This window comes from Protopterus annectens, chromosome 14.part0, assembly GCF_019279795.1.
Source record: "Protopterus annectens isolate FY-2018-M chromosome 14.part0, PAN1.0, whole genome shotgun sequence".
Lineage (NCBI taxonomy): Eukaryota > Metazoa > Chordata > Ceratodontiformes > Protopteridae > Protopterus > Protopterus annectens.
Window position 1 is genome coordinate 1,053,554,239 of NC_056748.1, and position 14,555 is coordinate 1,053,568,793.

The window sequence follows — 14,555 nt, forward strand, 5'->3', positions numbered from 1 at the left end:
ATTGGTGATAAACTTTTTGTTGCTTGTGTCAGTGCGCAAGTCAATATCTTGATAGGTGATTTTTACCTTATTGTACTCTAGTACATTTTAAAAATTCAACTGACTTATTTATATGTTCTAAAAGTTCTATTAATCTTTGCTCAGTTCCTCTCCAAATAAGGAACAGGTCATCCAGGAATCTAGTATAATGCACTATGGCAGTTTCATAAGAACTTTTCATTAGGAATTCCTGTTCCCAAAATGACATGACCAGATTCGAAAAAATGGGAGCACATGCTGCCCCCATTGCTAAACCCTTCATCTGTCTATAATACTGGCCCTCGAAAAAAATATAATTAGTCTTTAAAACTACCTCCATCACTGTGATGAACTTATTAATCTGATCTTGATCAAAAATGTGTCTCTTATTCAATTGCTGTTCAACCCATGATAATCCTATTTCATGAAGTATAACCGAAAAAACATTGGTTACATCCAGTCACCAAAATGAAATCAGGGTAACTTCAATGGCTTTTAACTTTTCCAAAAATTGCCACAAATCTTTACTAATATTAGTAAATTTCTCCAAACTTCTTTGCAATTTGTTATCCAGATATTTACCGATAAAGCAAGTTTTGGATCTTTTTCCGTCCGCAATAGGCCTGAATTTAGGATTTTTCTGGCCTTTGTCGATTTTTGGAATACCAAATATATTAGGCACGATGGGATGTTCATTTAACATATAAAAATATTCAGATTCATTAATTTGTCCTTGGAACAACATGTCATTTAACAATAAATCTGTTTTGTGGTGAGCAACTTTGATTTCATTTAGGGAAATCTCTTCATATGTACCATCCAACAGTAGGGCATTCATCCCATATAAATAATCTCCTTTATTCATGACTACAACGCCGTTGCCTTTGTCAGGTTTCATGAATCGTACATCATTATTATTTATAACTCTACCCAACAATTCCTCTTCTTCATTATTTAAATTTTTTACAGATTTCACCAACTAATTACTCCTCACACTATCACCATAAAAGTATCTTATGTCTTTTTCACACGTTTTTTTCAAATAAGCCAACCACATTGTTTAAGGGTGGATTGAATACATTTGGTTTCTTTAACTCTTCTGTATATTAATTGTGTAACTCACCACTGGAATTAAACCAAACTCTCAAATTTAATTTTCTAGTATAACACTTGAGATCATGGTGGTGCAGCGATTAGCATTGCCGTCTCACAGCAAGAGGTTAACTGGTTAGATTCTCAGCTTGGGTGCCTTCTGTGTAGAGTCTGCATGTCCTCCCTGTGGTCGCGTGGGTTTCCTCTGGGTGCTCCGGTTTTCTCCCACATCCCAAAGACATGGTGTAGGTGGATTGGACACTCTAAATTGGCCCTACGCATGAGTGTGTGTGTGCGTGTGCCTTCTGTGGAAGGTTGGGCGTCAGGCTGGTAACTCGACACCGTAAAACTCCACTGCCAATCATGAGTGGACAGGTGATCCACTGTGGCGACCCCTAACTGGGAAAAGCCAGAAGAAGAAGACTTGAGATCAACTAATGTGTTTACTACATTTCCTTCCCTGCTAGGGACAAAGGTGTAACCTTTTGCCAATAAATTGGCATGGTCAGCAGTTAAATCAATACATGAATAATTATAAATTTTAAAATCTTTTTTTGTCATTACAAACGACCACAGGCTCCATACCCATTTCATCATTCATAACCTGTAACAGTATTTCCAATTCAACACCTTGACTTAGCTCTTGGGAAACAGACAATTCATTTGATATTATATTGCCATTATTAACGCTATACATACTGCTTGCATTTAGACAACTATTTTCAGAGGACGTGCTTCAAGTTCTACAGGAAGCCAGAAAACCCATTACTAGGAAATCCTGTGTTTCCAAATGGAAAAGCTTTTCCATCTGGTGTTGGAGGAAGGATTTACAGCCACTATCAGTGGATGCCTCGGTGGTTTTGTACTGTCTGTGTTAATTGATGAAGAGTGGGCTGTCCTCCTTGGTGAAGGCTCACCTTTCAGCCATTTTGGCTCGTCAGCCTGTGTGCCCTCTTTTAGCCTCTAGGTTAGAAGTTAAACTTTTCCTTCATATTAGACCACCAAGGAAACCAGTCCCTCCTCCTTGGGATCTCAATTTTGTGCTAGAGAGGCTTACATTGGCACCCTTTGAGCCAGCAAGCTCCTTTTCCCTTCAGCACTGCACATGGAAAACAGTTATACTGTTGGCCATTGGCCATTACCTCTGCCAGAATGGTCTCTGAGCTACAAGCTCTGGTGTCCAACCCCCCCCCTTCACAGTCTTACATAGAGACAGGGTATCCTTATGTACCAACCCTTCTTTTATGCCCAAGGTGGTAAATGAGTTATCACTTAATCAGTCTATTAACCTTCCTACCTTTTTTCCTTCCCTGCAGGCTCCCATTGAGAGAATGTTGCACACTTTGGATGTGCACAGGCTATTCAGATTCTCTTTTCACAAAACTAAACTTATCCGTAAATCTGAGCACCTGTTTGTGTCTTTCCACCCAAGGGACCTGGGTCAGTTTCCAAAGAAAACTATCTCTACCTGGATTTCTAAAGCTATCTCCTTCAGTTATTTAGCTAATGTTAAGAGCCTTTCTTCTGCAATGAGGGCACACTCCACTAGGGCAGTTTCCTCCTCTGAGGCTTTCTTTAAAGGCTTAGACACTTGCTCTATCCTGGAGGCAGCTACCTGGTCCTCTGTTCATACTTTCACTAAACATTACAAGCTTGATATCATTTCCAGGTCCAGGACTGCTTTTGCCAGAGTGATTCTACATGGATTTGTAGAAAAAGCCTTTGCTCCTCCTCCTCCCAATCTTTTCCAAGCATGAGCTTTCGCATTCTCCATAGTATGATGAATACTGCAGCATATGAATAGAAAGACGTAGAATAATTGTGAAAAATCTTATCATAACCATAGATGTCCTTCTCTTCTATATGCTGCATTATGGCCTCCCCCCTGATGCTTGCCTGTTTTTTCTGGTGATATGTTTATCACCCAGGCCCAGGCTGGTGCTTGGTGGCATTCATTTCTGAGGTTAGTGTTTGCTGACATCTGCTTTATACCCAGGGTCTCCTTATGACTGATGTATGTTGGATAATGTGCCGCATAGTACATACCCTGCATGTAGACTTTTGTGTACTGGCTGGATGTATGAATCAGCTGGAGGCAGGCTGTCTAATGTGATGAGTAGTGCAGCATATAGAAGAGAAGGACATCTAAGTTTATGGCAAGATTTTACATAGCTATTATTTCTCATTGCTCCATTCTGGCCTCGACAGATATGGTTTCCCTTTCTGTGACCTCGCTTTATTCAGAAACCTTGGACGCTGGACCCAGCCCCACACTTATTGTCCCATCCAGGGGAGCTCATTCATCCAAATCTTCAAAATCTCAAGTTCATTCCAGTGGTTGCCTGGCATACTAGCCTTACTGCCACAGTTCAACAAATTGTTCTAGCCTCCCACAAACCTTCAACTAGACATTTGTACAGCAGCAAGTGGCAAAAATTTTCAAAATGGGCTACAGACAGTAATCTCCACCCATATTCTGCACCAGTTCATAAGGTCTTGGAATTTTTAGCATCGCTTTTTGATGCAGGGGCATCCTATACAGGTTCAGCTAGCCGCAATCATAGTGGTCTAAACGGTACAGCTATAATGTCCCACAAACTTTGTGAAGCATTTTTGAAAGGAACCTTATTGCTGAAACCTCCATACAAGCATCTGTCTGCATGTTGGGACTTGAATCTGGTGCTACAGTCTATAATTAATCCCCCATGGGTGGTGCACTGGTGCAGCGGTAGCGTTATCACCTCACAGCAAGAGGTTTGATTCTTGGCTGGGGTGCCTTCTGTGTGGAGTCTGCATGTCCTACCTGCATTCGTGTGGGTTTCCTCCGGGTGCTCCGGTTTCCTCCCACATTACAAAGACATGCGTTTGAACTGTTTCTCCCAGGGCCTCCGCTGAAAATTGGCTGTGTTGCAAGTCTGACTTTCCCGGTTAACAAATGTTAAATAAATAAAATAAAATTTCAACCATCCACAAATTGTGATTTGAAGTATTTATCCTGGAAAACCTCATTTCTGGTTGCTATTACATCTGCTAGGAGAATATCTGAGTTACAGGCCTTATCTTGCAAAACCTCTTTACCTAATCTTTCGTAAAGATAGGGTGTCTTTGCGGAAGAATCCTTCCTTTTTACCAAAAGTCGTATCTGACACTAATATCAATCAGACAGTACAACTTGTATTTTTTCCCAAATTTTCAAAGGTGAATATTGTCTGCATTTGCTAGATGTTCACAGACAATTATGTTTTTACCTTCACAGAACATAGGAATTCAGAAAATCTAATCAGCTGTTTGTTTCATTCTCTTCTGCTACTCTGAGAAAACCAGTTTCTAAGGTTACTCTGGCTAGATGGCTGAAGGACCGCGTAACCTTCATTTATAACAAAAGGAAAGTACAACTGCCGGGACCTATAAAGGCACATTGTATGAGGGCAGTAGCTGATTCTACAGTCTTCTATTTGGGCATCCCCGCATAACTTTATTATTCAATACATTGTATGAGGGCAGTAGCCGATTCTGCAGTCTTCTATTTGGGCATCCCTGCATAACTTTATTATTCAATACAAGCTGGATTTGGCCTTTAGGGAATGAGCATCTTTTGGCTCGATGGTGCTCAGGAATATTCTTCCATGAGACCTCCCAAGGTTTCGGTAGCTGGGGACTCTGTCCCACAGTCACGGATTAAGTGAAGATTGACAACATTAGATAAAGAAGTTATGTCTTACTATAACATTCCATCTGTGTTGTCCATCTTCACTTATCCTTGACATCCCCTCCGTCTTTCGGGCTTCTTCATGGAACAGATCTATCCCAACAGATGGGATTATTCCAGGCCAATTTGCAGTCTCCAATCCAGTTATCTAGGTTGTGTTTGAATAGGGTCAGTGAGGAGCTCTGTTTTACGTGACTAGGGAGTCTATTCCAGAGAAGCGGCAGCCTCTGGGAGATATCTCTCTCTCCAGCATGTTCTGTTAATGTTATAGGGTAGGTTGAAATTCCTAGAGCGAGTGACTCTTGTGCCATTTGACTTGCAGGTGGGTCGCACTTCCATTAGTGCAGGGTTGGAGATTGCTCTATAGTCCAGGCACGAGTCACTTCTCAGCAGCCTGTAAGATACAAAGTAAAGTGACAGGGCTTCAGCCTGTCTATGTAGGTCATGGTTTGGAGTCCAAGTATTTTCTCAGTGAGAAACCTCTGAGGTCTCTCCAGCTACTGCAGTTGTCTGGTGAGATACATGCAGATATGTGTATTATACTGTCTATTAATGGTCTGATGAGGGTTGCATACAGTGGAGTATGATTGATCCTTGATCTGGATGATTGATCCTTGATCTGGATGCTGTGCTCTTGCTTATGAGGTGCGCTGCTTAGAAGGCTTTCTTTACCACTGTGGAAGCTTGGTGATCAAAGTTCAGATTGCTATCAACCTGTGTTCCCAAGTCTCATGCCACTAGGTTGGAACTCAGGGGTGCTGTCAGTATTGTAATTTGTAGGGAATTCTGTATTGCAAAGGGAATAATAATGCATTTTTGCATTTAGTTTTAGACCATGGCTCTGGCACCAGTCATTTATTTGTGCCAACCCTTTTTGTAATATGTTGACATTGTTGGGGCACTCAATAATTGCTCCCAGTTTGCAATAATCAGCGAACTTGGTGAGCCAAAGGCCATCTACTTTGGCCTGGACTTCTGAGAAATAGATGCCAAACAGTATGGGGCCCAGCACAAACCCCTGTGGTACTCCACTACTGACGGGTCTACTGGTGTTGGTTGAGTCACCACTTTTGACTGTGTGTTCTGTCTGTGAACCAGTTGGCTAAGGGGTAACCCCTATCTGGGAGAGTTTCTCACTGATGCCAGAGTGGGGAACTGTCTCGAAAGCCTTGGCAAGTTCAAGATGGGTTGTGTGCACAGTCTTACCTTCTTCCATGGCTTTGGTGACATTCTCAAAGAAGTTTACCAGGTTTTAATAAGCACAATCTTCCCTTAAGGAAGCCAGACTGGGGTGATTCCAGCATTTGGAGGTCGTCTATGTCCTTGTTGATAAGGTCCTTTATGATTCTTTCCATTGCCTTGCAGATGAGGCTGGTTAGCCTTATGAATCTGTAGTTCCCAGGGTCAGTTGATGCCCCCAGTTTGTGCAGGGGTATTACTGTTGCTGTTCTCCATAGCCATAGAACATAGCCAGTTCTCAAGCTATAGTTAAAGTGCACACCAAGTGGGTCCACTATATCTTGTTGTAAATTGTTTAGTAAACAACCTGGGGTATTATCTGGTCCCACTGAGACCATGTGTTTGGCCTTGATGAGTGCAGAGATGGCCTGTTCTCTAGAGATACTAGACAGAGGGCTGGTGTCAGGTATGCTTTGGGATATGGTAGGTAGGGATGAGGGTGAAGTTTGCTCTGAATTTGTCAGCTAGCAGGTTGGTTATATCTTCCGGTATAGTATGAGTGATCCCATCTACAGCCAGTTCAGCACTTAGCTGGGCATTCCATTTTGGACTTTGGCCATAGTTAAAGAATGCCTTATGGTTATGCTTGGCTAGGGATGTGATGTTTCATGATTTGCTTTAGAAAACTTTACAAGATTTCTGTTTTTCTTGTTTAGGCTTAGGAGGAAACTCCTCCTCTGCAGAGTGATATCCCCCTTGCTTTTGAACAACAGTTTCTTCCTCTTGTTGTATAATCTATTTATACTTGAAGTCCACCACGGTGGCGTGTTTTTATGGGAAGACATGTTTTTGATCCAGTCAGGTACAGCAGAGTTTATGCGGTCTCATAAGTGTTTGTACAGGGCATTTGCATACACTTCTGCATAGTGATCATTGATGTTTGAGATTGCAGGTGGTATGAAGCTTTTTATACCATTGTTTAATAGGCTGTAGTTAGCTTTGGTAAAGTTTTTTATAAGTTTTGTGTGAGGGTGTCAGTTCCAGTAGTTACTGCAAATGAGACTGACTTGTGGTCTGACCTAACCAGGGAGGGCATCATGCATGGGGGAAGTACAGTGACCCCCCCCCCCCCATGTTGGTGAATACTATGTCCACAACATTAGAGCCCCTAGTGAGGTAGAGCCTATCTGTTCCAGAGCGTTTGTGTTAAAGTCTAGGAGCCTCTGGGTGAGTGTGTTCTTGCTCATGTACGTCTCCCAGTCTATACAAGGATAGTTGAAATCTCCCCTGACTAAGGTGTTGAGCTGTCTGGTAAGTGATTCCATTAAATCGAGGTAGGCAGTGTGCTTATCCTAGTTCACAGTGGGGCATAGCTAGCAATGATGTTGTATGGTACTTTCCCAATAGTTATTTGGACATAGACTAGTTCAACAGAGTCATACTGTTTGACCAGTCTCGAAGTGTATTTGGTTTTAATGAAGATGGATACACCTCCACCTTTGGTTCCTTCACACTGATTTTGAAATCTGAATGTGCACGGCCGGGGTGCTCCCAGCAGGCTTGAACCATGTCACGTTAACTGCTCAGGTGTCAGCATCCTCCAAGGTGAGGAGTGCTTCCATTGAGGAGTTTCATGTTTAAACTCTTAGCATTAAGCAGCATGACCCTGAGGTTGTCTCTATTAGATTATGTTACATTGGAAAATTTGTTGCTTTGACATTGCCTAAAAAATGCGCTATGGGGGAGTCAGGGGCCTTTGCCAGTGTCTGAAAGCCTAGGGAGGGGACAGGTGCAGACCAACTCTAGCAAAGCAGCAAAGTCTGTCTACCATGTCCTCCCAGGCTGACAGATACTGGATCCCCCTGGACTGACACCAGAAGCTGACCAAGTTGTTGAAGTCAACCATTTTTTGTTTATATTGTGGCATCATCCAGGGTGAGGGTAGGATACTGGTTAGGGCTAGGGACATACCTGTCTGGGACACATAATCGGAGAGTTCTCTCAAATCTCTCTTCATATAGTCCAGAGAGGTACATCTCAAGTCATTCATTGCAACATGAACTATGAAAAAATAACGGTACTTGTTGTTGAGTGACTTGAGTGTATGCATGATTTGTCAGATCCTGGCACCTGATAGGCAGCTGAATGTGACCTTCTTGTTTGGTCTGTTGAGGGGGGCATACGTGTGTCTCACTATGGAGTCTTCTATCAGTCAAGCAGACAGAAGAAATGATAGGAAACTGCCCGTCCATTGTGGCAGGATTTTTCTGTGTGTGGTATTTGGGAAGGAAGTGCACTACCTGGACTTAGTTACAAACAGCAAAATGAAGCGGTAATTCTGTGAAATACAGTTAACAAAGTGCAGTGCTGCCTTAAAATGTATTTCTGTTTTCTCAGCGGTTACCTTAGATTTCAGTGCAGATGCACTCCAGACCTGTGGCTAAAGTTGCCAAACGCTGAGCAGGTCCGGTAAACTGAGCGTAAATCCTTGCAAAGGTGAGGCTTATATTCAGGCAAATTTAAACAATTTTAACACAACTACCAATGGGAAAGCCCCAAACAGAGTCTTTCTCCAGCAATCCCCAAATCAGATGGGTCCTGAGCTACACACATCTGCCACAAGGGTGCAGGGAGGCCCTCTTAATATAAGATAGCTGGATTAAGAGCACAGTGATACCACACAGTCTAGATTCAGCAGGTCTGAATCTAGCCTATGCTATGTAAGGCAAGGAAACATAATTTCTAGATGGGAAGGAGTAAGGGAGAGTCACTTAAAGGTCAAAGTGAGAATGTTTAGTAGTGTACTGTTGGGTGACCTGCAGTGGTACCACCCTTTGCACAAACTGGCAGCTCTTCGAGCAGCTCTGAACATTGGGAGACTATGGAGAGTGTTTTCTATAGAGGATTTTAAACTGGAGAAGTTTGCTTATATGCAGGCACAGGGAAAACACGAGGCTTTTATACCAACAACACACTAGGGAGTCAGACTGAAGGCTATTACAAGCCTTTTCCAATTACCAGAGGTCAGAATCAAACCCTGTACATTGTGTCTTTGAGATAAAGACATTAACCATTATGCCAAACCCCCATGTTAGGCAACTCCTCTTGGATCTAGGATCCCAGACAGGATTATCTTTCCCACCCATCTAGAAAGCCTCACTGGATCTTCACAGCTTCTTTCTAACTGCTTGGGTCTCCCAATTCCAGTGATATCCAGTAATCCAGCCTTTTCCTCTGATGTAGTTAGTATTGTGTTTGTTTCCCAGACAGATTGAACATGCAAATTGTTTTGCAGAAAATGGAAATGCTTTATCTGAGCTAAGACATTGACCCTGTTTCCACTACTGTCCCAGATAATCTACATTTCTTTAATGCCATGTTTAATTAGGTTCAGTTCCAAATTTTTCCGGCTATTTTTAACTTCCACATTGGCCAAGAAACCTATTCTCATAACGTTTACAAGGCCTTCCTCCAAGGAGTTTTCTTTCTCCAACCCCAGTTAGAGAACCAGTCCCTCCTCTGACATCAGTTGTGTATTGAAAGCATTGAAAAAAACTTAATTTGAACCAGCATCTACAACACTACTCAAGTTTCTTTTTGTTTCTAGTAGCTATCACTTGTGTGAGAAGAGTTTTCAGACTACAGGTAGAGACCACAATAGAGCCAAATATCAGATGCTGAAACAACAGATCACATATGACCAGGAATCCACCAAACAGTTTTTCAAACAGTACTATTTTATTCGAATAAAATCTGTCTTGGCGCTTCAGCTGAAAAGCCTTTTCAGAGTATAAAAAACAAGTCACACACATCCTTTATATACAAAACAATTTCCACTAATTATTCAATAAAATAACTAAAGCAATTATATTATTACAAAACATTTACACAATTAAAACACTCCAATTACATTCCGTATTAAGTGCCTTAGGGACTAAAGTTTCATGCTTTAATATAAAAATATATTCTTTTTATAGTGGTTTGCTTCAAAAGAGAAGTATTGAACCTATCCACCTTAACCTGTTCTAATATACTGACCTGAAGTCCTTCCACAGTGCACCCATGATATTCTTTAAAATGTGCAGCAAGTGGCCTCTCTAGCTTACATTTCTTTATGCCCGTAATGTGTTCTAAAATTCTAAATGTGAATGCCTCTTCACTTTTGCCAACATAGAATTTATTACATAGAGTACGTAAACAACCCCCTCAGAGTTGCATCTAAAAATGTTGTGTGCTTCATATTTTTTCCATTAATATTTGGGAACAGCCTTACCACAAAATTGTTTTTTATATAAAGGATGTGTGTTGTTTGTGTTTTTTGTACTCTCAAAAGGCTTTTAGACTAAGAGCTAAGAGAGATTTTATTTGAATAAAATACTACTGTTTAGAAAACTGCTTGGTGCATTCCTGGTCATGTGCGATCTGTTGTTTCCAAACTACAAGCTCTATTTTCAATTATACGTTTACTTTTCCAGAAGGACTAGATGTCCCCTCATGCAATCCTTTCTTTCTTCACAAAATATCTTCTGAGGTAAATGTAGACCAGTTGATTATTTACCAGTCTTTTTTTCCAAGTCATACCAATAAGGGCAAATATATTTTGCATATCTGAAAGTCCATATGCAGCTGAGATTTAACCTTCATAGAACCAAACCCTTCAGGAAAGACTCCTAACTCATTTCCTTTGCAGTTAACAAACTGGGATCTCCTGTGTCCAAAGTCAGTCTTTTGAAGTGGCTTTCAGTTTGTACTCAGTAATTGCCTCTACCATGCAAGTCAAAAGCTTGCTCCAACAAGTCTGTCACTTCAGCAGCCTCCTTTATGAATTCCTTGATTGATGAGTTTTTGCTGTAGCTGCATGGACTACACTGCATACCTTTATTAAGCATTACCAACTGGATGCTATATCCAGGGTTAGGGATTCCTTTGGGGCCACCTTCCTCCAAAGTCTCCTGTCATGATGCCATCCAAGTGTTTGTATAACTTGGGATTCTGGCCCGTAGGTCAGACTGGATTGACTGAATGAACAGGATATGGTAGTTATGTACTTAACAACCAGTCCAGTGTATGTCCACATTTGCAAATTGTCACTTTGTAAGATCTGAAGGATATTTTCAATCTCTGCAATACTTTGCCTTGGATCCCTCTTCCCTTTGGTGCCAAACACGATCTGAGGTAATCTTACACACTAGCACATGATGAGAAAGGAATTCTTAAAAGGGCTCAAGGCTAGAGCACTAGTTTTGCCAGGTCGGATTTGACAAGTGGCTCGATGACCCACAAGTTGTATCAGAAGGAGATGAGTGAAAGGACCCAGCATTATGGTCAACAGATAGCTACCTTTTTTCGCTTTGTGCTCTATTTTTGAATTCATTTTTTATAACTACCATTTTTCAATTTGTGGTGTATTTTCAAAATAATTTGAAAGATTTCTTCTGTTGCCACAGTGTCTGTTATTCCTTTCTTTGTTGCTATTTCTGCCTTAGCAGTTCATCATATTGAATAATACAGCTTTTATTTTATTCCCAACATTTTTTTTATGTGCTCATACATACTTTTCTAAAGTCCCAATTTAAACACTTGCTGCATCCACATTGTATATTTTTTCCTTCTGGTTTACTGGAAACCATTGATGCCGTACACAGGTTTGCTTCCTGTGTATTGCTTATTATCCTTGACATTCTTCTCATGCAGAACTTTTTCTTTCTCTGTTTGTAGTTGATTTTTTAAATTTTCCTAGATTACGTCCTTGCTGACATTCAAGCAGTATATCTGTGAGTCAGTAACAAACTTTCTCCAAAGTTCATAACTTTTTTTCATAGTTTCTCAGGTTTCACAGTGGGGGAGAGCACTAGTTAATGTGCTTCTTAGTCAGCCATCACATTGGGATTGTATACTTTCATTTCTGGGAAGCCATGCTTGAATAGTTTATATGTTGTTGATAGCTGTCAGATTCAATTTGGTTTTGTCGACAAATTGGTTGATAACAGTTTTGGATTTCAGAGAGAAGCAAACACATTTGTCTCACATGCCTTTACCCCGTAATCGTGGGTTGTATTTTTCACATCTTAAAAACACTGATACAGTATCAAAATGTATATTTCAATCCTCAAGATCCATGTTAGAGAAGCTTACTTGCATATGCTTTACCCATTGGTTCATGACCTTGTTCTGGTCAATGCCACACTTAATGTTTGAATCATGTTACCTAATCTGCAAGTAAGTTTTCATTTTTTGGCATGGTTACGTTTTTTAGCATAGCTAGTTTATTCTCCATTCTGTTTTATGTTTATTTTCATTGCTATGCACTCTTTTTTCACTTACCAGCCTTTAATGTTCTCATACTGCCTGTGTTAAATTACTTTTCTCATTGTAATTTTTGGGTCCATGTCTCCTTAGCCTTTAACTAGCATTATTGTTTTATTTACACTGTTACTTGCTGTTACCAGAGCCATAACTAGAAATTTTGGTACCCTGTGGCATTCCTCTCAACATTTAGTTAAAGATCCTGTTGTACTTGAGGACAAAAAAAAACTACTTTTCTTTTTAATTTGCAGCAGCAGTTTATATGAAAACTAGAGTGCTAAAGTACTTTAGTCCTGAGCCTAAATGCAGTATGCCATTAATGCACCAAAGACCAATTGGCATCTGCCAATTGCATTCCCTGACAACTTTGTACCTGGTGTGGCTACTCCCCACCTACACCCCTGGCTGTTACTTTATGACTGTTTTATTATACACTGTATTATTCTAACATAGTTTAGAAAAGTATTTGTTTGTTACTGCACTGGATCTTTATCCTTACTTTGTTTATAGGTACTTTACCCGAATGCAGTGGTTGAACTGGGTCCTGTTTGATTATTCCAATACCTCATTTACCAAACAATAGCTAAAAAAACAAACCCCAATCTCTGTTCATTTTGCATTATTGATTAATTTTTTCCAGGTTGTATAGTGCATAAATTTAAATATTTTGTGTTAAAGCATAGTTGTTGCACTTCTAATCCTTGTCTTGTAGGCTACCAGGTGTAATTGCCTGAAGGAAAACAACTGCAGAGTCACAACCAAAACTAACACCGACAAGTTCACACAGACACCATGGAAGGGCATTGACGTGAGTTGTTACTTGTTTACATTCGTTAGTAAGCCTGGCACATCCCACAGCTCTTCCACCTGCTAATCGCTGTAGCCTTGCTTGTATTTCTTTGTGGCTTGATTTTGTTCCTTTTTTACTTGACCTGTTGAATACTGTGAAGTTTTTTCTTTATCTCTGGTGTACCTGTGGAGCAGTACACTACTGGATACTCCGCCAGCTGCGTTAGTTAACATTTTGCACATTACAGCTTGTGTTTTATGGTTTTAGTTTTACAATTTACACTTAACCTGCTATGTGTTGCCTTTTTTTATTAGCTGTTTTAGAGAAACAGCCAAAGTCTGACCCTGAAACTGGCCATTTGTGATGAGTGCTGTGTACCATCCTTAATAAATGTAAAACTAAAAAATAATGAAATGAATGTCAAAAAAAATATAGTTCTGGACTGACCGTAAAGATCACGGAGCATTAAGGTTTGTTAGAAGAAATGTCTTGCATCCTTCAGAGTATAATGTTAACAGGTCACAAGCCCTGAGCCTCTCAACAGTGCTTTCTAGGAGCTTATATTCTCGAACAAAGCTGATTTTATGATCACCAGGTAAATGCTATGAAAGATATTTTGAAGTCAGGAAGAAAATGGGCTAAACTGATCCTCAGAGGAAGAGAATTCTAGAATGCAATGGAAAATAAATATAAACTTAATCTCATTGAAGGCATGCATCATGTTAAGGAGCATTCCACATTTTATAACCTCTTGAAGGAAAACATTTAAACCTAGACCAAGGCAATCGTGGCTCTAAACCTTGTTTATTATTTAGAGGTTAAGCAGGAGTTTACCCATAAGAAATGCATAGTAAACAGGGTAAAGGTAACATAATTGTAACCTTGCTGGATAGCAAAAGGCCTGACACCATCAAGCTGTTCTGTAAAGAATATTTTTAGTGTAGTTTAACAATGAAACATTATACTTTACAATGGTTCTCGTTATGGCCTGGTGACTGTAAATGGAACATAGTCCTATCTGGAGATTATGGTATTTTGAATGTTTATGCCATTGTGGAAACACTGCTCCACAGTGTTACTTGCATTATAGTCAATGTAAATTTACCAGCAATGGTCTTAAGTCAATGCAATACTCCCATATGAAGATGAATGGTTTTCAAAGCAAATGGGTATACTGTGATACTTCTACCAGTGTGTGCAGCTGAGTTTTAGAATTATGATTAACTTATAACTAATACATTGAATGTAATTCAGTCACTAAGTGCCTTGCTTTGTCAGGAATATAAATAAAGTAGAATGGGTAAGTAATAAACAAGAAGAGTTGTTTTCATTTGTATTTTTGTTTAGCAGGGTTACTAAGTTTATTTTAATTAGTTATGATTTTTCTAAGCAGTTCTTATTGCTATTTCATCAGTAAATAACTTACGTATACTTTGAGAGGGTGCACCCAACATCACCTTT

The 14,555-nt window shown here is 40.1% G+C and overlaps 1 protein-coding gene across 5 annotated transcripts in view; it reads left to right on the forward strand.

The window, feature by feature from the left end:
• Positions 1 to 14,555, forward strand: part of CCSER2 (coiled-coil serine rich protein 2) — a 1,462,971-nt gene that overhangs the window by 923,396 nt on the left and 525,020 nt on the right. For 4 of the 5 annotated variants that reach the window (XM_044056872.1, XM_044056868.1, XM_044056870.1 and 1 more), the window contains one exon: positions 13,017 to 13,112. The exons of the other annotated variant lie outside the window; for it this stretch is intronic. In XM_044056872.1, coding sequence (XP_043912807.1) covers positions 13,017 to 13,112 — 96 coding nt within the window. The remainder of the gene's footprint in view (positions 1 to 13,016; positions 13,113 to 14,555) is intronic. 5 annotated transcript variants of the gene reach the window in all.